The sequence below is a fragment of the Protopterus annectens genome, chromosome 11.part0 (assembly GCF_019279795.1).
Source record: "Protopterus annectens isolate FY-2018-M chromosome 11.part0, PAN1.0, whole genome shotgun sequence".
NCBI classification, from domain to species: domain Eukaryota; kingdom Metazoa; phylum Chordata; order Ceratodontiformes; family Protopteridae; genus Protopterus; species Protopterus annectens.
In genome coordinates, this window is record NC_056745.1 from 1128468024 (window position 1) to 1128492686 (window position 24663).

Below are 24663 nucleotides of genomic sequence, written 5' to 3' on the forward strand. Positions count from 1 at the left end.
AAATCGGGCTGGGTATTGGCTCCTGCATGGCAGGAAGAACCAAGATTCAGTACTGCAATATTGACTACTAAGAACATCCAGTTCTGTCAGGGCAAAAAGTAGTGATCAGGATCATTTTGGGCCTGTCTGACCCTACTTTTAGAAGTATTGTGGGGATATTAATGGTGGAAAGGCAGACAGGAAGAGGACTGTGTACACCTGAAGGAGAAAGCATTTGCTCTACATAATCCTGTCTGTGGACTTCTCAAGTAAAACTTGTTCACTTGTCTGTTTTGTATGTCTGGGGCACCTCATTGGTGTACAACACCTATAAATATTTCTGTTTTTAACATCCACTCACTGGGGTGAAGGAGGGGTCTGCTCAGACAGTTTGCCAAACAGTAATCCTGAACTGGGATGTAGGAAGTTATAGGAGTTACCCAACGCTGCTGTGTCAATAACTTAACAGTCATAGTCTGCACAGGAGATAAGACTGTGTTCCACCCTCCCACCACTTATTTATGTACCATGTGAGCACGGTATTGTTTGTCCATATTTAAAGAGTTCCTTGAAACAGTTAGTCTCTGAAGGCCTTTGTAACCAAGATGACTCCCATCATTTCCTTTAGACTGATGTGCTGCTTTGCTTGATGCCTAAAGTTAGATCCTACCAAGGATATGGATAACTGGACAGTTTCCAAAGCTTAAGGGTACCCTACCTGCTGAACAGCTCGAGAAGAGCAGTACAACGTCAGAGTTATGGTATTAAATCTTGATAACCTTCTTGCCAAAATTGCACTCCTCCCTTTGGGCTTTGACTGTTTGATGACTGGCTAGTGTTTCTTCATGGCTGGGCATGCAAGTACTCCATTTGGGACTACCTTCCACTACTACAACAGTGATGTAATGATAAACATTCAGTGTTTTGCTGAATTTTGCAGTAACACAAAAGGAAGTGAAGGACTTCCGAGTTTGTATACATATTAAAAAAAAAAAAATATATATATATATATATATATATATATATATATATATATATATATATATATATATATATATATATATGTGTGTGTGTGTGTATACATATATACATATATATATATATATATATATATATATATATATATATATATATAACTTCTGCCATACTGTTATATGCCACTGACAGAAATATCATTCTGCCTTTACTTCGTGTCAGAGACAAACCTGTCAGTCTCTCAACTCAACAGTACAGCATTTGAGCTTAAGCATGTTTGCACTAAAGTCCAGCTGCTACTTTGATATCAAACAAAATAATCAAATCTGGGGTCATCTGACTTAACTAAAATAAATCAACAGGCAAGCTAATCCCAATAAAGTGAACAATTAAAGCAGCTCTATAACTGTACATGACAAGCAGTACAATATTTTAGAAGAGTAACATTAACACAGGTCTCTCTCCTTTTTAAGTGTGGCACCCTATCAATATTTTGTTGTTATGCCAGACACAAATACACAAAGGACAAAAACTGGCCAGAAGTATGGAGTCTGACTTGCCTCAGAGGCACTGTAGTCCAGCAAAGTAGTTGGCATTTACAAAGGAGAAGCTGACTGCACAAGTCTCCTATGTAGGCATTTGACATTTGAGGCACTATTTTAAGCTGGAGCGATAAAGCAAAGACATCTAAAAACCTTTGTATTAGCTGTTTATGACTGGGGCCACATAACTGCACTGTGGAAAGAAAGAAGTCACTTGTAACTTACTCAAGGCTTCTGCTTATGAAACAATAAGGAGACCCCCTATGGATGCTCCTGCTTATGAAATAAGGAGACCCCCCCCCCATGGAGGACTGCATCATAAATATTCAAGCAAGCTATCAGTCTAAATACCCTTGGCATACACGGCTACATATACTCTAAGCCAAAAGGCTATTGTCCACATGAAAAGAAAGGGTGGAAAGTAACTTCCATGATCAAGACAATAGAAATGCCATATTCTTACTGTTTCAGCACTAGATATTGCCACTAAATGGACCATTGTGCCATCTCTATGCTCAATATACAGACCCTTATGATGAGTTTGTCAGTAGAAGCAGGTGATACAGATGAAAAGAGCGTGTCCATACTTGGATGAAGAACAATGGCTGAGAACTTAACATGAAAAGGCCAGCAGTGCTGGTGATCAAGACAGTAAAAAAAAGTAAAAAGTAAAACAAAAGATAAAAGCCATGGCAATCTATAACACACAAATGAGCTGTGCCATAAATTTCCTTTTACACCATCTTTTGCTACTAAAAAGGCTTTTCTGAAACTGAATTGCATCTCAAAAACAAAAAGGGTACTCTATGCAGCATTCAAAGTATCAAAACCAAGATTGCTATATTTGCAACCTAATTATTGAATCAAACGATGAAAAAAGTACAGTATGAACTACTGTCAAACAGTGGTGTGTTGTGAGAATGAAGGAGACTTACATCGATATTTACAGGCTCTATGGTATTTATATGGACATTGGGTGCTGATGAGGAGCGATCTCGTTGACCAAACTGGTTCCGATGATCTTCATCTGCTGGTCTGCATGGCTGTGGAATTGGGATAGATTTTGAAGGTGATAATGTTGGCGTGTGTAGAGAGCTAGGAGAAAGATTGCACACAAAACTTTTATTACACATTTTAGGACACCACTGATTCCAGGGTTTAAACAGACATTCAAGTTTACTGGTTCATGGAGGAAGGACAAAAGGTGTTTGAAGCAATCACTTATTGACAACAGCACACTACTATTAAGATCTACATTCTCTGTATTTTTACACACATTGGACAAGTCATGTTTAGTTTAACTTGTAAACACACTACAAGGGCAAAACAAACAAAAATGAGCTAGCAAAATATTTCTGATTACACTAAGTATGGTGGAAAAAAAACAAACTAAGACAGTTAACTCCAGTGGTGTAGCAGGATAAAGACCTAAGTGACCACAGCTGGATTAGAGTCTCAAGTACCTGAATAAGATGGCAGGAGTGGACAAGCATGTCCACCTTGGGAGGAAAGCCAGTGCACTGCAGGAGGAGGATGCACACATTTCATCAGAGGAGAGAAAATGCAAATGTGTATCATGAGTACGTATGGGGTTTTGGCTCACCAAGCCCCAGCTTGTTGATGGCCATCGTAGCAAGTATACGAGAGAAAGGCATTGTGAAGCTCCCACAGTGATGCAAACAGCAGGTTCTCCCTGCACAAGGATGGAGTTAAGCCATAATCTACCCGCTGATTAGGCAGGGGATGTCTTAGTGATCCCATAGGTAAAACTTTCTTGGATTCAGTGTAGGCTACAGAAGCATCAGCTTTGGGGGTTTTGTAGAGCTGTTTGTGAGATTCAAGCACTCTAAAACATGTCTGGTTTCCTAGGAGCAGGGGGTAGAGAAGCAGGGTGTAAAGCAACATCTTCAAAGACATCATCCAATGCCAAATGTACAGGAGGACTGTGTGAAGGCAAGGTTTGCAGTTCCCTGTAGTCAGCCTGCTAACATCCCCAGATAAAAAGCTTCTTCATTCTATGCAGGGCATCTCCAAAGGAAAAATCTAGGGAGAAGGGGGGAGTGCTAGAAAAATCTTCCTCTTTCTGAAAAGCTACTTCCCTGCTCCTTTTAGATAGTGTGGCCTTAGAGGTGGAAGAATGACAAGGCTTTATAAATGTCATGAAGGCCATAAACTCCTGTGCTATTTTAAGGAGGTATTGGACTTCAGAGGCATCGGTAAAGAAAAAAGTAGTGGTTCTCTTCTGTTTGGGTGTCATTTTTTAGGAGGCGACCAGAAGATGCGGTTGTCTGACTGCTATTTTGGTAGTTCAGGAAGACTGTCTCCCTTCAGCTCCCATGGTGAGGATGTCAGCAGAGGAGGCCTGCAGAAAGCCCCCAGACCCAACTAATGTGTATGCTGCAGCAGCATTTGTGTGTAGACCGGAATCCCTGGCAGCCTCCCAAGGGGTCTGCCAGAGGGTTCAGGACTAGGAGTCACTAGACCACGGGGTTGCAAAGTCTCACTTGGGTTGTTAATTAACTTAAGACCTTATTTGGAGTTTTTTTTGGAAACGCCAAAGTTTTGGCCTTTTTGTCTTTCATTTTTTTTTTTTGGAATGACACTAGTTGTTGCAGGAGTCTGCAGAGACCCTGTGGTAGCACTGGATTTCGCTTCCACTAAGGAAGTCAAATAGAATGACTTCATATGGGTGACTAGTACCTCAAATATACATTTTAAAGTTTTTGCACAGAAACTTAGGTCCCCCTTTCTCTTTGCCTATACTCTGATATCAATCCATTGTAGAAGGAAATCTTTTTTAACTTTAAATATTTTGTTTTTGTAAATTGTTTCGTCATACATGAATAGCAAAAATAGAAAAAAAAATATTCTGATTGCATTTGTAAGATAAGAAAGCATGAAACTGTTTACAATGGAAATATTTAATTACAAGAAAAAAAATAAATATATAACACAATAAGGAACAGTATAACATCAAAACCTAATAAGACAACTATTTCCAATGGTGCCTATACAAACTAAATAAGTTTTTAAATTGTAATGAAAAAGTCTAATAATAATGTGTATTCATATCAATCTCCAATATTTCCATTACTGTCTGCCAGTTATTGTAGTATGTGACAATTCTATTGGTTCTATTCTTTAAAGTAGAAATTTCCATTCATCCAACTGTCAAAGCAAGCTTTTTAAATTCCTTGAATGATGGAGGAGTTGCATTCTTCCAAGTAGAAAGGCAGTCTTGAATAAGAAATACAAATTTTGAGTGACCTCATCTGACCCTATTACCTTTCCCTATTTGTTACTTATTACAAATCCCTTGGCAATTTTCTCCAGTAAATTCCAGCCGACTCTTACCTATTTTCTATACCTTTACTTGCAACCAACCCTACTGGCAAAATCTCCTTTCTCCATTCCTGTGCTGGCTTAGTTCTAAAAACACTTGCTGCTGCTTTTACTATATTATGTATGATTGTTATTCTGCTTAAGGATCTGTATCCAAAAACCTAATCATCTTATTTCTCACACTTCTCCAGTTTCATCACCATCCCTTTCCATTTTGATTTACAACCTTCTGCTTGTGCTAATCATGATCCTTAATTGAGTAGCTATTTAATTTGGTCTATATGAAGCTGGACTGAATGTTCTTTGTCCTCTTTAGAGTAACAGCAGCCCCCCGCCTTTTAATACAATGATAAAATCCTTCCACATCTGTGTCACTTTCTTCCCTCTTAATTTCCAAATGTCCAAAGGATCATCTTTTCCTGGAGACTTCACCATTTTATCTCTTCTTATCTTAACTATTAATTGTACGTCATCTTCCTCTAACCTTGGCATAATTAAGTCTTCCATAAATATTGTAATTTGGTTTTTTTCTTGCTTTCCCCATTCCTATGCTTTATGCAATTTTTCATAAAATTTCCAAAATATCTCCAATATATCTGTAGGATCTTACTTTCCTTGCCATGGGCTTTTTAAGTTTGGTAATATTCTTCTCTGCCTACTGTTGCATACTTCTTTGGGTTAAAAGTCGTTATGCTCAGGAGTTATCTAAAAATAGTTGTTTAACAGCAACCTTTCTAAACTTATGCATATTACCTTAATATCCCCTTATTTTCCATGTAGCACTCTGCAGTTGCTGTATTCTCTGTTGCAGGATATCCCTTTTATTCTGTAAGACTTTCACCTCTGCCATCCCCTCTAAATAATTCCTATTACTTCTCTCCCATATTTCTCTCGCTTTTACTTCACCCAAATCCGTTTTCACTTCATCTCACTCAAGAGCTATCCCATCAGAAATACCTATCTCCCCTAATAACTCTCAAATAACTTCCACTACACATTCCTTAAATTCCTGACTGTCAAGTAGGAAAGCACCAGTGTCTTAATTTTACTTCATTATGCATCTTCTGCATGGAGACATGCGTGAATGGGCGTACCTTCGTTGAAGGTTGTGCGTCAGGGCTGGTAACTCGGCATGTAAAAATCAACTACCAATCATTAGCGGACCAGAGCTCCGCTGTGGCGATCCCTAACCGGGAAAAGCCGAAAGACACAACAACCTTGCATCTTTACCTTAGTTTTTATTGGTGCAGGATTTGAAATAGTTATTTGATATATATCAAAGCTTTATGGATAGACGCATGTAAAATATAATTTTCTATCCAGTCTAGCCTAGTTATTGTACCTTGCAGAATAATATGTAAATTCTAACTGAGTTCCTAGTTCTGAATTCACATTTTCCATAGCAAATATTCTCACCTGCCTTCAAAATCTACTCTCCTTTGTTATGCGTTCTATTCTAGATCGCCTTATATGTCATCACTATTGCAAACCAAGTTCTAGTCCCCACCCATGAATAATATTCCCTGCTGAAATTACTTCTTCCAAAATTATCTTAAACTCCATAACAGTAGTTTTAGGTGGAATATAAATACATGCCAACATAATCTTTCTCCCCTGCCCATCACTTCTTATTGACACATATGTCCTTAATTCTCTAATTTTCCCTCTTTTATCATTACTGGAGCTTCTCTAGCAATCAGTACTATTGCCCCTTTCCTTTGTCCCTAGTCTAGCCAACCATGCACAATCCTTTATCCCCCCTCCCTTTTTTTTTATTCACATGTGGACCCCAGCCATAAACAAATTGTATAACAAAAGAAGGAAGCTACTGCACGACAGAGCAAAATCCCATAAAGAGAAGGCATCTCTGATCAGCACTAGTAGAAAGCTACGTTCTCTCATAAAAACATCCAAGGCCAACTTTGAGAGAAAAATCGCTATGGACACTAAAGATAACCACAAGGCCTTCTTCAGCTATGTTAGAAACCTGGGCGGAAACCCTCAGATATGTTCGGAGTTAGTTCACAATGACAAAAAATACACTGAACCCTCAGATATTGCCAACATTCTGGCAGACAGGTTCAGTGCAAATTTCTCCCCTCCCTCACCCCCAAAAGAAGAAATACTTATCCCAGCCGAATGTAACCTCCCTGTCATCTCAGATGTCCAGGTGAGAACTGCCCTCAGCAAAGCTAAAAACACAGAATCAATGGGACCTGACGGTATCCCGGGTTGCGTGCTACGTGAACTCCAAGAGGAGCTAAACCAGCACATAAAAATGCTATTTAACCTTAGCCTTACTACAGGATATGTACCTGAACACTGGCGTACAGCAACAAAGGAGGCACCTCTACAGACCCTGGTAACTACCGCCCCATAAGCTTAACCAGCCTGGTCTGCAAAGCTATGGAAAGAATCATTATGGAACTCAAACAGAGACATTGGGGACTTACAGACACTTGATCCCACCCAGTTCGGCTTTGTAAATGGCAGATCCTGTCTTTTGAACCTGGTTGACTTTTTCGAAACAGTCACTAGAGCCATTGACAAGGGCAAAGCAGTCCATACAGCCTACCTGGACTTGGCTAAAGCTTTCGACACAATACCCCACTCTGGCATCATAGACAAACTCAACAGCTTAAATGTAAATCCATATGTCACAAGATGGGTGGCAAACTGGCTAAAGGATAGAACCCATAAAGTCAAAATCGCTGGAGCCATGTCAGACAAAGCCAGTCACAAGTGGTGTCCCACAGGGCTCTGTCCTGGGACCCCTCTTGTTTGGCATTTATTTCTCAGATGTGAAAGCAAACATGGGAGGGTTGTGACTGACAAAGTTCGCAGATGACTGCAAACTAGGCGCCATAGTCGATACACCAGCTGATACATACATCCTACAGAAAGGCCTCACTGATACGGACAACTGGTGCCGGAGTCATGGCCTTAAACTAAATGCCAAAAAATGTATAGTCATCCCCTTTGGGAAAAACAAAGTACCCACAAATTATCACAGACAGTAACCCACTGAGTACGGAAAAAGTAATCAGAGACCTGGGGACCCAAGTCAATAGTGACCTCTCATTTGACACCCACATTGCCAAAGTGGTTAGAAAGACTTTCTACCTTGCCCACTTTATTATGAAGGGATTCACATCCAGATCAAAGGAAGTCAATGTACCCCTATACTCCTCCCTTATCAGGCCCATGATTGAGTACAATGCCCCATTTGGTATGTACCTCACCTGGCACTTGCAACAGCTAAAGACACCCCAAAAGTACCTCACCAAGAGGATCAAGGGTCTCCGACATATGTCATATGCTGCCAGACTAAAGAAACTCCAGCTCTATTCAGTAGCATACCGCCTGCTCAGAGGTGATCTGTGCCTGACGTACAAGGCCATGTCCAATCAAGAATTGATGGACATGCTCCACCTCAAAAATCCAAATCCATCAGAACCACGAGAGTTAAAGATTTAAACCTCAGCACAAATATGAATAGGACATGCTGGAGGGACAGATTCATAACTCAGAGGCTTCCCATACTCTGGAACAGAATCCCAGTTCATGTTAGGCAGAGCCCCTCACTGACTCTCAAGAGAAATCTTGACGAGTGGATGGGAGATCGTAGGTTTACCCCAGGGGTCATCTCTGTGTCACTACTAGACAGAGGCACAGTAAACTAATTATATTATGTAAGGGGGTCTTCACTGTGTCACTACTAGACAGAGGCACAGTATTCTAAATCTATTCTGTACACTTTTGTACCATTACATGGGGTGGTGAAAGCCACATCACTATGGCTAGGCTTATAAATGCCCCAGGGCAGATAGCCTAGTACCAAACTATGAAACTATGAAACTATAACCTACTGCAGCATTGTTCAGTATGAAAAACAAGTCCAGCTGTCATATACTGCATCTTTTTAGGTGGTTCTTTGGTCAGGTAAACTGGGCTAGGAGCTGATGGCATGTCAGCCTCAGAAGATACTTCTACAGATGCCTTGGCTGCAACATATGCCAGAATAGGACCCCAAGGGGAGTCTGTCCTACTCCATTGGTCTCCACTGGTTTCTCTTTATACTTACTATTTTTTTTTTTTTTTTTTTTTGAGGGAATGTCAGTGTAGCTATCATGTGAGTTTGAGGATGCCAAGACTCATCTAAAATGGCTACTTGTTTCTTTTTGCTCAGGTAGGCCAGGACTACCTTAAATCTGGCCCTGACAGACTTGGATCTCAAATACAGGACAAATATCTCAAGTAACAACACCTGATCAACCCATAAACAACAAACACACAGATTGTGGAAATATTCAGAAGGGGCTCTGACATATGCAAAGACATCTAACTTTCATGGGGTCAGACATGCCTTACTTCCATGCTGACGTCTGCTTCACAGACATCTAACTAGTCTTTTCACTACAAGTTCAAATAAAAAACACTCCACAGAAATCAGAAGTAGACAGGACCCTAATGGAGAACTTATCTGTTCTGCTTTTCAGGTGAAGCCTGTCTCAGACTTACAATCTCCATATGGTGAATGGAGCGCTATACGTCCGCAAACAAAGGAAGAAAAAAATTAAAATAAACAGACCCCAGTGGCCTAATGGATAAGGCACTGGCCAGGGATTGTGGGTTTGAGTCTCATCTGGGGTGATATAACCTGGCTTTGTTAAAGGAAGGTCATGCTTACTGAAGCTGGTGAACTTCTAAGTAAAGAACACTAAGACAATGCATGAGGGTAAAACAGTGCATACTGCCTACCTAGAACTGGTGAAAGCATTTGATACAATACCCCACTCCGGCATTGTCAACAAACTTACGGAACTCTGTATGAACCCCTTTATAACATGCTAGTAGCTAGCTGGTTCACTGATAGGACACAGGAGGCTAGAAACAGTGAGGCCACTTCCACAGAGAGTCTGGTCACCAGTGGATTTCCTCCAGGGCTCTGTGCTAGGTCCACTCCTCTTTGGCATCTACTTCTCAGACATCAAAGCCAATGTCAAAGGCCTCTGGTTAACCAAGTTTGCAGATGATTGCAAACTGAAAACAGCCTCTGAATTCCCAAGACAAGAACACCCTTTAAGAAGGTCTCACACAGACAAAAGTTTGGTGCCAAAGCCATGGCTTAAAACAACACCAAGAAATGCACTATAGTACCTTTTGGGAAGTCTGCCACGCCAGGTAAGTGCAACATCAATAAAATACTCATTAAAGTTGATTCATTAGTCAAAGATCTGGGAACTCATGTAGACAGTAACCTAGCCTTCAACCAAGCTGTGTCCAAGATAGTAACAAAACCCTTCTAATGCTCAACTTATAAGCAAAGGTATGGCAGCTTGGTCCACAGAGGTCATCATATCACTGTACTCGGCCCTCATTAGACTCATCACAGGGTATAACCTGACCAGACACATGCAACAACTGGAATGTCCACAAAGGCTCCTTTCCAAAACGAATATAGGGAATAAACACAATGTCCTACTGTAATCACCTGAGAGTTGATCTTTGCCTGGCATACAAGGCATCCCTGGACCCTGTTTTGATGAATCATTTGTACATTTGCAAAACAATCATCATCAAACTACTAGATTAAAAGATCTAAATTTTGCTTACGACATAAATATGGCATGTTGGAGTGACAGATATGTTTCTCAGAGCATTTCTATTTTCTGGAACAAGCTCCCCATCCATGTGAAGCAGAGTTCCTTCCTATCCCTACTTAAGTGCAACTTGGACCAATGGATGGGTAATCTGAAATTCATTCCTGGTCTGGTCTGGTGCCTATGTCTCTGATGGACAGAAGCAGTCAGTAAATCACCGTCTATATAAATCAAATTTGTGGGTCACATTTACATTGCGCAGCTAGGCTTAAAAGGGCCCTAGTGGTCATTAGCCTAGTATACACCTATGAATAAGCAGGCATCACCTTTATATAACACACGAAGATGTCTGAGGCAAGGTAACATCAACCCCAGGCAAAGGTGAAGGTTTATCAGTTGTACTGCTAAACCATTCTGCTGTTGCACTGCTGTTCTCTAGTACCAACACCTCGAATAGTAATATAATGTTGCCATTTACTGACACTGGGTATACAGAAATCAAATTAACTTCTCAGTTACTGGCTGTATTTTTCAGTCACAAGTACTGTTGCATTTCTGCTTGTTAATGTTTACTGTACTCTCATGGCACTTAAAACAACTGCTCTACAGATGCTGCACTATACAGTATCAGATTACCCAACCATAATACTTTTATTACTTCGCTGACTAGTTACTGCAACCAGTAATTGGGTTAGGCCTATCTGCTACTCACTGCTGTTCAAAGTAAGGTAGATAAATTAGCCTACCAGGTAAAGCTATCCAATTTAAATTTGACATTTGTTACTAATTACCTTTTTGCTCCTATACATTTCTGTTAATTTTTGAATTTTTTTTGCACTTATACTACAGCAGTCATATCGCATATTCCTGTACAATATATTATCACTTTTTTCTAATCTTATTACTCCCCCAGTTTTACACCAATACCACCTTATAAGGCTATCCTGTTTTTGCATACCCCTTCATATGCACTAGTCATTATGGAATCTTGGCTATTGCCCCTTCTGTAGCCAGCCTGATAGCTCTATGTATTTTGAGACAGTGTAGTAACTGCTTCACATTTAATGAAAACTGTTCATTACAACCTCACGATTCAATATGTAGGTGTAAGTATTCACTGAACTTGGAGGTTACCCTCTCATGTTAGAATGCCTTCACTAAGCATAACGCAGACATGTACCTTCACTAAAGCAACTTATATGAAGTTGCTATGGCTCTGACTTCTACTCCAACTTGCATAACTGTACTGATAAGGCAGCCTTTACCCAAACTAGCCTAACAGAAATTAAAAAAAAACCCTATGACAGAATACCCATACAAATAAATTACATGAGAAAGAAATGACAAAGCTTATAAGAAGTTTTAAACTATCTACCCTAAGATCACACTTAAACCAGTAAAGAGATTAATGGAGCTATGAGGAAGCTCACTGCTGAATATCAACTTAGAATAGCCACTAACACCAAAATAACTTCCTGATATAGTTAAAAAAGGATTTGTAAGGAACTAACACCCAAACACCTTGGAACTAGCCCACAATAATAACTTTCACTTAGGCTCAAAGGAAATGCCCAGTATTCTAAATGACAACATTTAGTGCAAATTGTGCTCACTGACAGTAACAGATGTCTTAGCCACTCCCTTTACGCAACATGTTCTCTCAATCCTCTCAAAGGCTACCACCACCTCATCCGATGGCACACATACCATACCAGGTTGTTCAACTATCAGTAGCAAATATGGCCTATCTGAACCTCTACTTAAGCATCTTCACAGGTTACATTGCTGAAGCTGCAGTTACACAAGAGTGGTCCCATCTACAGACACTAGTAACCATAGCGACCTTAGTTTCACTTGCCTCATATGAGAAGCTATGGATCATATTATTTGTTGGATGATACAGCCCATATGGTTACAGGCACAGGTGTCACTTCTGCAATCAAGAGTTACCAGTGGTTTAACACACAACTCAGTGCTGGGCCCACTCCTATTTGGCATCTATGTCTCACACCTTCAAGACCAGCATTCTTGGTCTGTGGTTACCTCTGATTCACAAATCGATTGTAATACTGACTACACATTATGCCCAACCCAAACCTCCACTTTATTAAGAATGAAACCCTAAGGATAATTGTTTAGCTTAATCAATATGCATCTATCATTGACTGGTTATATATTCCCCAGATGGCACAAAACAAACCATTTAGTCAAAAACTACAAGAAAGTCCCAGCAAAGCTAAAGTCTTCCCTGTGTAATACCTTAAACCTCCTGTAGTGGAGGTCAATAGGACAGATGCAAATGACCCCTTAAGGACACACAAATATTTCAGCTACATGGCTTCTAGACATCCATATTTTTCTATTAGTTTTTACTAAATGGTTTGTCTGTGAGAACTTTTCACCCTTTGGTTTGGATGTCATTTGGGATATTTTCAGTCATTCTAATGTTATGAGCATCAGACTTGTTGTTAAGCTGTTTCTTTTTTCTAAATGATGTCCAACAATTCAGTTATGCTGTACTGATGAGCTCAGAAGAGAGGCATTATGCTTACAGCCAAATGGGGTTTGGATTCATTGGCATGAATACACCAGTAAAGACAAAGTAAAAGCAAAACGTATTGGGCATTCAGAAGCCAGGTAGCTGAAATGCTGGTATGTTTTTAAAAGTAATTTGTATATACTGCCATGGGCCTCCACTACAGGAGGCTTTAAGCTCTTACACAAAGACTAGCTTTGCTGGGTCATTCTTCTAGAAATGTTCTAAAGAGGACACCCTGGCCTGGTTAGACTAACAGAATTGAGAAAATTTTGTTTGATGATACTAACACAGACTGGTCTGCAACATCTGGCCCACACGGTCATATTTTCATTACTCATAAAAAAAAACTTCAATTACTCTAAAGTTAGCCTACAACTCAAATTCAATCTGCTGTCGACCAAGGTTGCAGGTTCACGTTCCTTTCAAGCCAGAGAGTGGGACCACCAGTGCTATCTTCTTCAAAAGGCTAACTAGTTATTTGTCATAACAACATCCCATTTTTGGTACCCTCATCTACATGCTGACTAAACTATAATACTGCTCACAGCATCAAGGCTACCAGTCAAAACAAAAGACTACAAATTCTATGATGGCAGCACACAGAACAGCATATTGATTAGAGCTCTCCCGATATGAAAACTGAACGCGGTAGAAAAATTCCAGCATAAGTTAACAAACTAAGTAAAATTCAATTACTAACTACATTACACTGCCTGGATGCCAGTAAAGAATATATTTGGAGAAGATAAGAGAAAAAACAAACAGAAAAGGAAAAAAGAAAAATTTGGCTGGGAAGAACCAGATGGTCAACAAAAAGTGCTTCTACATTCAGCTTTAGTATAAGAAATACCTTCAAATTAATTTACAAGAAAAGCTAAATCAAAAACAGAGGTTTTTAAATTCAATGAGACAGTAGATTTACATATAATGTCAAATAAGAAAAAGGATGAAAAAAAAAATAGAAGCAGCATTAAGTAGTTATTCACGAGCGGACATGACTGCATGAATAGGAAGCTTCTCAAAAATAATTAAAAAAATAAAAAAAAAAACAGAACTATAAGAAGACAGAGCAAAAAGAGACAGCCAGACATTTTCCACTATTTCAGAAAACCTGAAAGGAATAGATTGCATTAATTTAATGACTGCCATTCCACAGCAGGATTTCTTAATTACTAGGGTACATTGTGTGTGTGCCCCAAATCTGGCCATGGGAAGAAGACAAGACCAATATTAGTAAAGATATAGTCATACCAGCAGAAATTGCTGCTTCTGACAACACTGAGGCAGAAAAGAAAAGTCCCCAAAAACTGGACAGACCAGAGAGTATGTAGAAAACAAAAGTTATGTTCTTACCTTAATGATGCATCAATGTTGGCTGCTTCAGTCTTTCCTCAACTGATGGGTTTCAGATCAGACCATGGATACAGCTTAGGCCAATTTTCAGACAGCTCAAGCTCCTCTCCCCTTACCCATAACCCCTTCCAAACCCAACAATACCTCAGATCAATGAACCAAAAACAGCTCAAACCGATAGTGGCAACCTGAAACAAACACTAAAAAATAAACCACTAGTGCACTCAACAGAGCAAAGATGCCAAGGAATACAACAAAACACTTTAGCGTAGCAATAGTTTAATCTCCGCTTTCATCCAAGATGGACTTCATCAGAATAATAAAATACAATTACCATTTTAATTTACACATGCTGGACCAATAATCATCAATTAATTTATCCATAATTAAGAAATGACTTTTTAATTAAACTATCTAACATTTAAAAAAGCAACCTAAAGCATCATTTAAAAACATTTTACAACACTTTCGACATCCAATTCTTTAAAAAAAACATTTAATGTTAATAGTAGCATAAATTCCTGGTAAATAATCAGGCCCAAACTTTAACTGCCAAAGCGTCTGTCTTTGCTAAACCTTATTTTTAAAGTCACCCCCCCCCCCTCTATCTATTGGAACTTGTTCTACCACCGTACACATATATTTTTTTTAAACTTTTTGCATTCCAATGTCATGTTTGCATAAAGCATTTTTCTCATTCTTAATTTTTACTGCATACAAGTATTCCTTAATTTTAATCTTCGACTGGTCATACCAACATAACATACACTGCAGCCTGTACAAGTACTGATGTAATTTACACCCTTTGACTTGCAATTAAAAACACCATGGATCTGAATAGTATAATTAATATGTTCTAAACTTAAATATGGTCCTTCCATTATAAGCCTACATAAAATGAACAATTCCTACATTTATACATTCCTTTGGCTTTAGTTGACAACTGTCCCACACCTGTAATTGTAGTGCTGTCATTCTGTAAAATATTTTTAAGATATGTGTTTTTAAATACAAACTTAGGTCATGTACGAATACTCTTGACCAAGTCTCGGTTTCTTTCTAAAAGTTTCCAATTGTTTGCAATAACAAAACATATTTCATGACTGTCAGTAGTCAAATCTATACTGCCATGTTTTTGTCAAAATTAACTTCTCTATTAAGTTTTTGAAAGGGTTTTAACAATATAGGGGGTACCAACTCTCTCTCCTCATACTTATTACCTCTGCTATTTTATTAAGCTTCTCAACATTACTTCCTCTGTGACAAAATAAATTAGCAATGAATTTAATTTCCTCTTCAAAAGCTCTACTCTCAAAAGTCATTCTAGAATCTCTTATGTATGGACCCCTGGGCATATTGTTCTTAATAAAACTTTGCTTCTTCAGGGAACCAGGTACCCTGGACCATCTTTCCCAAGAAGTGTTCCACCCCACCCAATTTGGGAAGCATTCCTGGTCACTATGGCCTTGGGCTGAGGAAGGATGAAGGGATGGCTTTGTACAACGTGAATTCAGCATAAGAGGTAATTTTGCATGCCTGAGTTATTCCGATCCGGGTGGGCAAAGACTGGTGCAGTACTGATCACTGATTCGCCAGGGTCCATTGAAGAATTCTCATATGGTATCTTGCTAATGGAACTAGAATATTGCAGCAGACAGACCCCAAAGCTTGGAGAACAATCGAATGGATAGAGAAGAATTTTGTATTATCTTTTTGACTTGAAATCGAATAGTCTGTACACTTGGTAAGGGAAGGGAGGCGGTCACTAATACCATATTGAACAAGGCCCCTACGAACTCTAATACATGAGACGGTTTTGATGGATGGTAATTGCCAGGTGAGAGTGCAGTTGGAATACAGAGTCTCATGGTTTTGTCAGCAGATGCCTGGTCGGAGCAGTTATGAGCTAGTCATTCAAATAAGGAAACACCCAGAATCTCTGCAGTCTCCATTGGGCTGCTAATACTGCCATGCATCTGCTGAACATCCTGGGAGCTGTTGTGAAGCCAAAGGACAAACTCTGAATGCCAGAAGGGTAGGTATCTTCTGGATCATCTGTTCATTTTTATTTGATAGTATGCATCCTAAAGATCTATTGAGCACATCCAGTTATCCTGGTGCAGGAAAGGCAAAATGGACTGAACTGTGACCATCCAGAACTTCGTGTACCGAACTGATTTGTTCAGAATGCTGCAATCCAAACTTAGTCTCCAGTCCCCTGCTTACTCTGGCACTAAAAAGAACCTTGAGTAAATTCCAGATTGTTTCTGGTCTGGGGGAACCCCCTGGATGACTCTTTCTAGCAACTTTTTTTATTTCTTGTGCTGCTTCTTTCCTCTGACTGGGTGGAACATCAGGAATTTTATTAAAGAAAAGAAAAGGGTATTCTATAACCTCTGGAAATAATCCTCTGCATGCATGTATCTTTTGTAATGTCTAGCCAGGCTCTCTGGTGGAGGGATAGACAATCCCAGACTCCCTCCAGAGATGGACAATCAGACCTCTTTTCAGGAGCGCTGGTAGGATCTGTTAAAGTAAGTGTCCCTAGATCCTTGATTCTGCGGGCCTCCTCTGCCGTGCAAGAAGCATCTTGCATTATAGTACCCCCCCCCCTGGGGGAACTAGCTCCATGTGGATCATGGAAAGGGTACTGGGATTTTTTTGAACCACGTTTTTCAATCATCTTGCTGATTCCCAGAGAAGGTTTTTTTGAGTCGTTGAAAAACATATATTCACTGCAGACAGGGTTTTACCATCCTGCTCACACCTGGATAATGTGTCTTTAACCTTGGGGCCAAACAAAGAACTTCTATCAAAGGAAGCACTGATGAAAGAGAAATTGAAGGGCTCCACAAACTCACACAGGCACATCCAGACATGTTTCCTAATGGAAATGCCTGAACCTGCCGCCCTTGAGGTACCTTCAGCTGCATGGGAAATGAGCCTCATGGATGAATCTGATGAATCTGAAATGGACTGTAGGGTAGCCAACTATGAGGCAATAGAAGTCTCTGCCTCAGAAGTAATGGTCTTGGAAAGGGATTTGGAGAGTTCTTTTATTTATTTATTAGTTTTAAGTTTGAGATTTGGAGAGTTCCTTACTCAAATCCCTCTCTGAAGTCTGGTGAAGTGTGCCAAATAATTCAGAAACCTAAGTGCAAAAGTTGCTGAAGTATACATGCTTCCCAAATATGTCCAATGCCCTAGACTCCCTGTTAAGTAGATGAACAGAAGAACTCTGTTCTGCAAGTTCCTTTTTTTTCTAGCTGCCGCCATAAGCATGGCATCTACTGCTACTCCTTTACTCCAAAATTCCTTACCATTAGGTGGTGCTAGGATCCGGTCTGGTCTCTTAGGGATCAGCTCAACAGAGTTAGGTTCTTTCCATGCATGCCAAGAAATCAAATGAATGAGCTCATCGGTGGTCGAAGTCATCCAGGAAGTAGATGGGCCATTCCCAAAAGCTTCCAGAAATAGCAATTTATCTTAGGGAAGGTCATTAGGAGACCAACCACCCCTTTGCTTTAGGATCTCCAGAATGTCTCCAAAGCAGAAGTTATCATCAGGTAGTGAGCTTGGGGACCCCTCCCCCTCATCAAAACCTGCACCATCCGTGACCACCTCTTGAGTAGAGTAAGTGCTGCTTATTGTGCTTTCTCTTCTTAGGGACTTACTTGGTGTGACGTTCCAGAGAAGTAGCAGAAGATATGATTATACCCTGCTGGATAGCCTGGAAACTTTGGGCTGTCCACCCCTGTGGAGAAGAATGTTGAGGCTCAGGGTACAAAGTCAGGTGAGATTGGGAAGAAGGATCCAAGGGAGAAACTGCCCTTTCTCTAAGAGCAAGGAAAACTCTCTCCATTACCTCAAAAGCAGCGTGTCCCAGACAGAAAAAGGCCGACAGAGCAGATAAGAGATGCTTCTGGACCGTCAGCTCCTTCCAACATGAAGAGAGTCCACCAGAGGTAGAGGACAGAGCTGAGCTGTCCAATGTTGAGGCTCTGAGGGGGCAGTTATGGTTCCAACAACTTCGGAGTAGACTCCAACACCTCATATATCTGGCAGCAACGCCACATTTCTGAGGGTCATCCAGCTCCGATACACTCAAGCCGGTTCACTTAGAGATGGTATAAGAATGGAACATGCAAAGATCTTCAGATCCAACACTAATAGCTCTGGGAATGTATCCACATGCTCTGAAATCAAAGGTTGGATCACAGGATGAGCTAAAATAGGTGGAGTACAACTAGTAAAGGTCTCTGGGCCTGATGGGGTCGGAGCTGGGAGAACTCCCATCTTAATTTGTGCTGAGAGGAATTTCATCATCATTCGATCCATATCTGCTTTGCTGAGACTTCTGGACGAACAACAAGAGGATGCAAATGAAGAGGTTGTGGAATGCTGATGTCTCACAAAAAGGTGATGAAAGGCAGGAGGGTACTGGATCGAGAGACAAAGCACATTGGGTCTAAGGAAGCATCTTTGGATCAGAGTGCGTCAGATGTGATGATGTAGATCTAATATCAGAAGATATCAGATCTGAGGGTCTTGTCTTTGGATCTGATCTTCTAGATACTTTACCAAATGGTTCTACAGTATGAGACAAGCTTGGATTAGAAGATCCAGAAGGGTCCGAAGGACACTTTTTGGTGTCTTTTTCCTCCATTTTCTTGGGGGTATGAGCCCCAGAGATTGACTGACAAAAAGCAGTAGGAAGTAATCCTTTTAATATAAGTTTGTTTTTACGATCTACTAGGGCCCGAGGATTAAGGTCCTTGCATATCTCACAAGATGCATTCAAATGGGCCAGGCCTAAACAGTATACACAGTAATCATGTGCATCAGAGTGGACAGTTTTATGGCCACATGCCTTGCATTCTTTAAATCCTGATGGTTTTTCGGCCATGAACAAGAAAAAAATAAAATAAAAGATATTTTGTTTTTTTTTTTGGAAAGGAAAAAGTGAAAAATTACCAACAATGTTAACTGAAGAATCTACCACGAGTATGGAATAAGAAAGGAAAGAAGGGAAATACCAACAATGGTAATATTAACTTACACTAAAAATTGTAGAAAGGGTAAGAGAGGAACATATTATAGAATATAAAACAATTTTATACACACACACACACATATATATATATATATATATATATATATATATATACACACACACACACACACACACACACACACACACACACACACACACACACACACACACTACTTTTACTAACTACCTACAGCAAAGCTTGAGAGCTAACAGCGATCAAGCCTGTATGCGAAAATGCCATATGAGCCATCAGGTTATGGTAGGGGAGTAGGGCATTATGGGTAAGGGAGGAGCTCAACAGTTTTTACTATTCACGAGCAGTAGAAAGGGGCCGGGAAGAATCAGAGGATCAGGTCTGAACCCATTTGTTGAGGAGTGAATGAAAATTGACATCATCAGATCATAACTTTTGTATTTGATATTGCCTTTTTTGTCTGTTCCTCAACTGGTGGGAAAGAGCTCCCAGCTGCTTGGAAACCTAAGGTGGTCTTCATGGAAGGACATTTCAGAGGACAGCAGAACCAAAAGGTGTGCTTGTCCCTGGAAAAAATATCAAATTTGTAAATGTATGAGCATTACACCAGGTGGCAGCTGCACAAATGTCCTAGACAAGAAGGTGAAAGTGGAGACGGACCTTGTTGAACATGTCCTTGGAGGTTTCTATAAGGTCAGAACTTTATCGCTATAAACATGAGAAATACAATCCATCTAGCTAAAGTCACTTTTGAGACAGGTTGTCCCAATTTTGCCTTAGAGAATGAGACAAACAGTTGGTTTGATTCCTAAAGGATTGAGTTATATGGATGTAGAACCAAAGTTGTCTATGTACATCAAACAAATGAAGCATGCGTTCTCCTTTACTGGCATATCTAGGAAAGAAAAATGGAAGGTTAATAGTTTGATGGAGCACTGTCTCTGAAGCTGCTTTAGGTAAAGATAGACTAGTGCATACAGAAACTTTGTCTTTATGAAAAATTAGGTATGGTGGCTGACAAGATGGTGCCTGGAGTTCAGATAATCTTCTGGCTCAAGTAATGGCAGCTATTAAAATTGCTTTCTGAAAGAGAGTGACAGAAAAACTAAGTTTATTTTGGCTGCAGGTTCAAAGGGGGACTGTGTCAAGGCTTGTAGTAACATAGTAAGATCCCAAGGAATGATGACATCTTTAATAGGAGGTCTTAGAATAAAGGTACCTTTAAGGAATGCTTTACACAATTTGTGAGAAGCCATAGAGGAATGGTGCCTGCACATAAGGAAGTTGGAAATAGTAGTCAGCTGTACCTTGACTGTAGTGTAATTGGACCCACTGTGGAAAACTGAGGCCAGAAAGTCTAGGATCTCTGGAATGGGGGCGAAGAACATATCCAAATGTCTCTCACAAGCCCAGAGAATCGTTTCCATTTGCTCTTATATACCTTTTTAGCTGAGGCCTTTTGGGATGATGTAAAGATGCATAGAACGTGAGAGGAGAGCCTGGACTGCCTAGCCAACATTGGAAGTAGAGAGACCATGCAGTGAGCTTGAGAGCGTGAATGTCTGGGTGAGACAGCCCAGAAGGATGAGTTGTACATCCAGACTGTGATCCAAAACACAAAGAGGGAGTTATCAAATGAGGCCTGAAAAGGGCAAAGAGAATGACTTTGCTCTTCTCATGTGATGCTTTCTATAGAAAATTTGGAATCAGTGAACTTGTGGATATGCATAAAGGAGACCGGGGGGGGGGGGGGGTCAATCATGAATCAGAGCATCCTTCGGTGAGGGGGATTAGGGCAAAGTACTTGTTGCATTTGGAGTTGTGGGGAGAGGTGAATAGGTCTCAGCAAGGCTGGCCCCATTGACAAAATAATTGCTTCACCAGTGAAGGACTGAGAAACCACTTGCATGACAAAAGAATAGATTTGCTCAACCTGTCCACGAACATGCTGGACTTCCCTGGAATATACACTGCTATTAGAGAAAGAGCTCACCCACTGCCATGATGTACCAGGCCACCAATATGTTGTCCAACTTTATGGCAATCATCTCCTAGAGGAACAGCATCCTGAAAGGCTTGCAACGGTTAAGAGGACTGCTTTTAGCTCTAGAGCAATGATGTGCAGATTAGCCCCATGGCTTGAACAGTCTTTCCCAGGTAATACCCCAAACTGGGGAAACATCCATGGTCACAATGACCATGGGCAAGGGGAGAACAAAGTGGTGGGTCCTGAAGAACCACCAGTGCCTGGATCCACCAAATTACATGTTCCCAGTTTTGGTGATTCAAACTGGGAAATTCATCTGCAGTCATTTGATTGACCACTGAACAGAAATCAGTGTAGCACTCTCATATGGAATCTCTCCATTGGAATAAGAGTGATTGAAGCTGCTATGGATCCTTGTGGCTGGAAATCCAACTCGGCTGCAAGAGTTTGACAAGATAGTAGTTGCAAGGTTATATTCTGTACAATGGCCAATCTGGTGTGTGGTGGCATTGCTACCTGGGAAACCACCTCTAGATCAGCACCTATGAACTCCAGGACTTGTGTGGGAATAAGCTGTGATTTTTTGTAATTGTCTGTGATGCCTAATTTGGAGTAGAGCCAAAGAAGTTAGTCCCTGGCATGGATCAAGAGATCCTTGGTGGGAGTGGTGAGAACCAGTCATCAAGGTAGGGAAACACCCAGAATCCAAGCAATTTCAAGTGAGCTGCGATGACTGCCATGCACTTGGTGAACACCAGGGGGTCTGTGGTGAAGAAAAAGGGTAGGGCTCTGAAGAGAAAATGACTGGTTCCCAGCCGAAGTGCAGAAACCTTCTGCACTGCCTGTATATTTTGATATTTTGATTAGAGCAACCTGAAAGTCTATCGAGCACATCTAATCATCCTTTCGTAAGAGCAAGAGTACTGACTGAACTGTGACCATTCGGAATTTTGAGTGTGTGAAAAACAAATTCAAATGATTTAGGTGCAAGATTGGCCTGAGTCCCCATTCTTATTTGGCATGAAAAAATCTTGAATAAGTTCCAAAATCCTGCTGGTCTGGTGGGACATTCTGGATGAGACTCTGCTAGCAGCTTTTCAATTTCTAATGCTGCTGCTTTTCTTTGAGGTGGTGGCACATTGGTTAGCTTTTTCATTACTTCTGGTAGGGGAAGTGAAAAGGGAATGTATTAACCTCTGGTGATGACTATCTACACCCAGACATCTTTGATGATAGATGTCTAGGCTACTGAAGGCAGGGACAAGCACCCCCCACCTGCCTCCAGAGTGCACCAGTCGGGCTACCCTTCTTGTGTGCTGGTAAGGCTTCTCAGTGAAGGGACCTCAAAAGCCTTGGGATTGTGGGCCTCTGCCATGTAGACAACATCTGCCATTAGAATTCCATGTCTGCTTCTCAGGGGGCCCCATCTTCAGAAGAATCCTAGGAATACCCCTGGAATACATGAAATTGTATCTTCCTGCCCCCCTTCTGGTTACTAGAAAAGGTCTTCTATGGGGTTGAAACTGTATTCTTACAACAGAAAGCATTTTTCCCATCTTTCTCACTCCTGGAGAATCCCTTATTCTATCTTATGGCCAAATAGGGCTGATCCATCAAAGGGAACAAGACGAAAGATGCCTTAAAAGGCTCCACAAAGTCACGTTAAGCGCATCCACACATGCCTCCAAACTGTAATGCCTAAACCTGCTGCTCTAGATGCACCTTCTGTTGTGTGGGAAATCAAACACATGGAGGTGTTGCAAAGAGATTGAAGGGTGGCCAGCTGAGAACTCAGTTTTCTTGTCTTCCGCAGACAGACACTGAGAGACACTTGAAAAGTTCCTTGGTGAAGTCCCTCTGAAATCATGTTAAATACGCCAACTTTTCAGAGATCTTAAGGCAAAGGTCGATGAAGCATAAATTCACTTTCCATATCTGTCCAAAGTCCTTGGCTTTCTATTAGGGGCTTAAACAGATGGACTCGACTCAGTGAGGTCTTTTTTAGTAGCTGCCACTAACACCGCAGGATCAACAGGGGGCCCTTACTCCAATGGGCACTGTTTTTAGGAGCTACCAAATACTTATTTTGCTTGTTAAGGATTGGTTTTGCCTCATCAGATTCCTTCCATGCTTGGCAAGAGATCAAGTACACCATCTCATAAGCTGGGGGGAACCACCCAAGAAGCAGCTCAGCTAGTGCTAAAAGCCTTGAGGAACATGGACTCTTCCTGGGAAGGGGCTTTGGAAGACCAACCACCTTTCTGTCTCAGCAGTTTAAGAATCACTAAAGGAGACATCCTCAAGAGGTGATCTGGGGACCCTTCCCCTTCATCGAAATCTGTCTCTTCTGTCAGACACTTCTGTGGAGAGTTAATTTGTCTCCTCTTGCACTTGTACTTCCAAGGAGATTCCACAAAGAAATCATCTGGGGAAAATTCGGAAGTGTGAGGGAAGAAAATTCGGAAGTGTGAGGGAAGTCCTGGATGAGGACCAACTTGAGACTAGTTCAGGACCCAGGGCAGACAGCTGTGGAGAGGAAGAGCCAAAGGGGAGGGAGGATATTTGATCTCCTGATTTGGAGAGAGCTCTCCCTACCACCGCAAATGCAGAGGCCATAGGAGACTCCAAGACCATCCCAGCAGGAGCTGAAGCTACCATACTCAGGTGGCCAAGAGTACTTCCTGTGGCAAAGTCTCAAAACAGAAGTTGGGGCCAAGCTATCCACAGCCGAGGTTTAAAGACAAAAAGCTAGCTCCAAGAGTGTCTGAATCGATACCTACCACCCCTGTATCCAGGGGCAAAGTTTCAGCTCAGAAAGTGTTGGCACCAGCTGGATCAGAAAGAATACTTGAGTCGAAGACCACCACAACTTTGTATCCAACACAGATAATCCAGGAAGTCTCTGGTCCAAAATATCTGAAACCAGGGGACAGACTGGAGAGTAGGAACAGCCATGGGCATCTGTGAAGGTCCAACGCTCATGGGTCCAATGGGAAATGAGTCGGAAGAACTCCCAACTGAATTTGGGTGCTGAGGAATTTCCTCATCATTCTGTCCATATCAACCTTGGATAAACTTCTAGTTGACTAGAATGAAGATGAAGGAGGTCTGGAAGCCTTATGGGGTGTCTCCTGCAGAAAAGGAGAAGGTATTCTGGATGCTATCAGCTCTGGAGACAACTTTGGATCCCTCAGAAAAGCAGTTATTAAGGAGGAGTGTGACAGATCTGAAAAATAAGTCAGACCAAGGTCTGTAGAATTTTGAGGCACAGAAGGTAGAGCAGTCAGGGAACACTTTGTTGGGTGCTTAGGTTTCT

General features: G+C 40.9%; 1 protein-coding gene across 1 annotated transcript in view; it reads right to left on the bottom strand.

Moving 5' to 3' along the window:
- The window catches only part of BRAF (B-Raf proto-oncogene, serine/threonine kinase), a 1627514-nt gene that overhangs the window by 1010906 nt on the left and 591945 nt on the right, over window positions 1–24663 (bottom strand). Inside the window, exon 8 of the mRNA XM_044088485.1 lies at window positions 2432–2591. Within this exon, the coding sequence (XP_043944420.1) occupies window positions 2432–2591 (160 nt within the window). The remainder of the gene's footprint in view (window positions 1–2431; window positions 2592–24663) is intronic.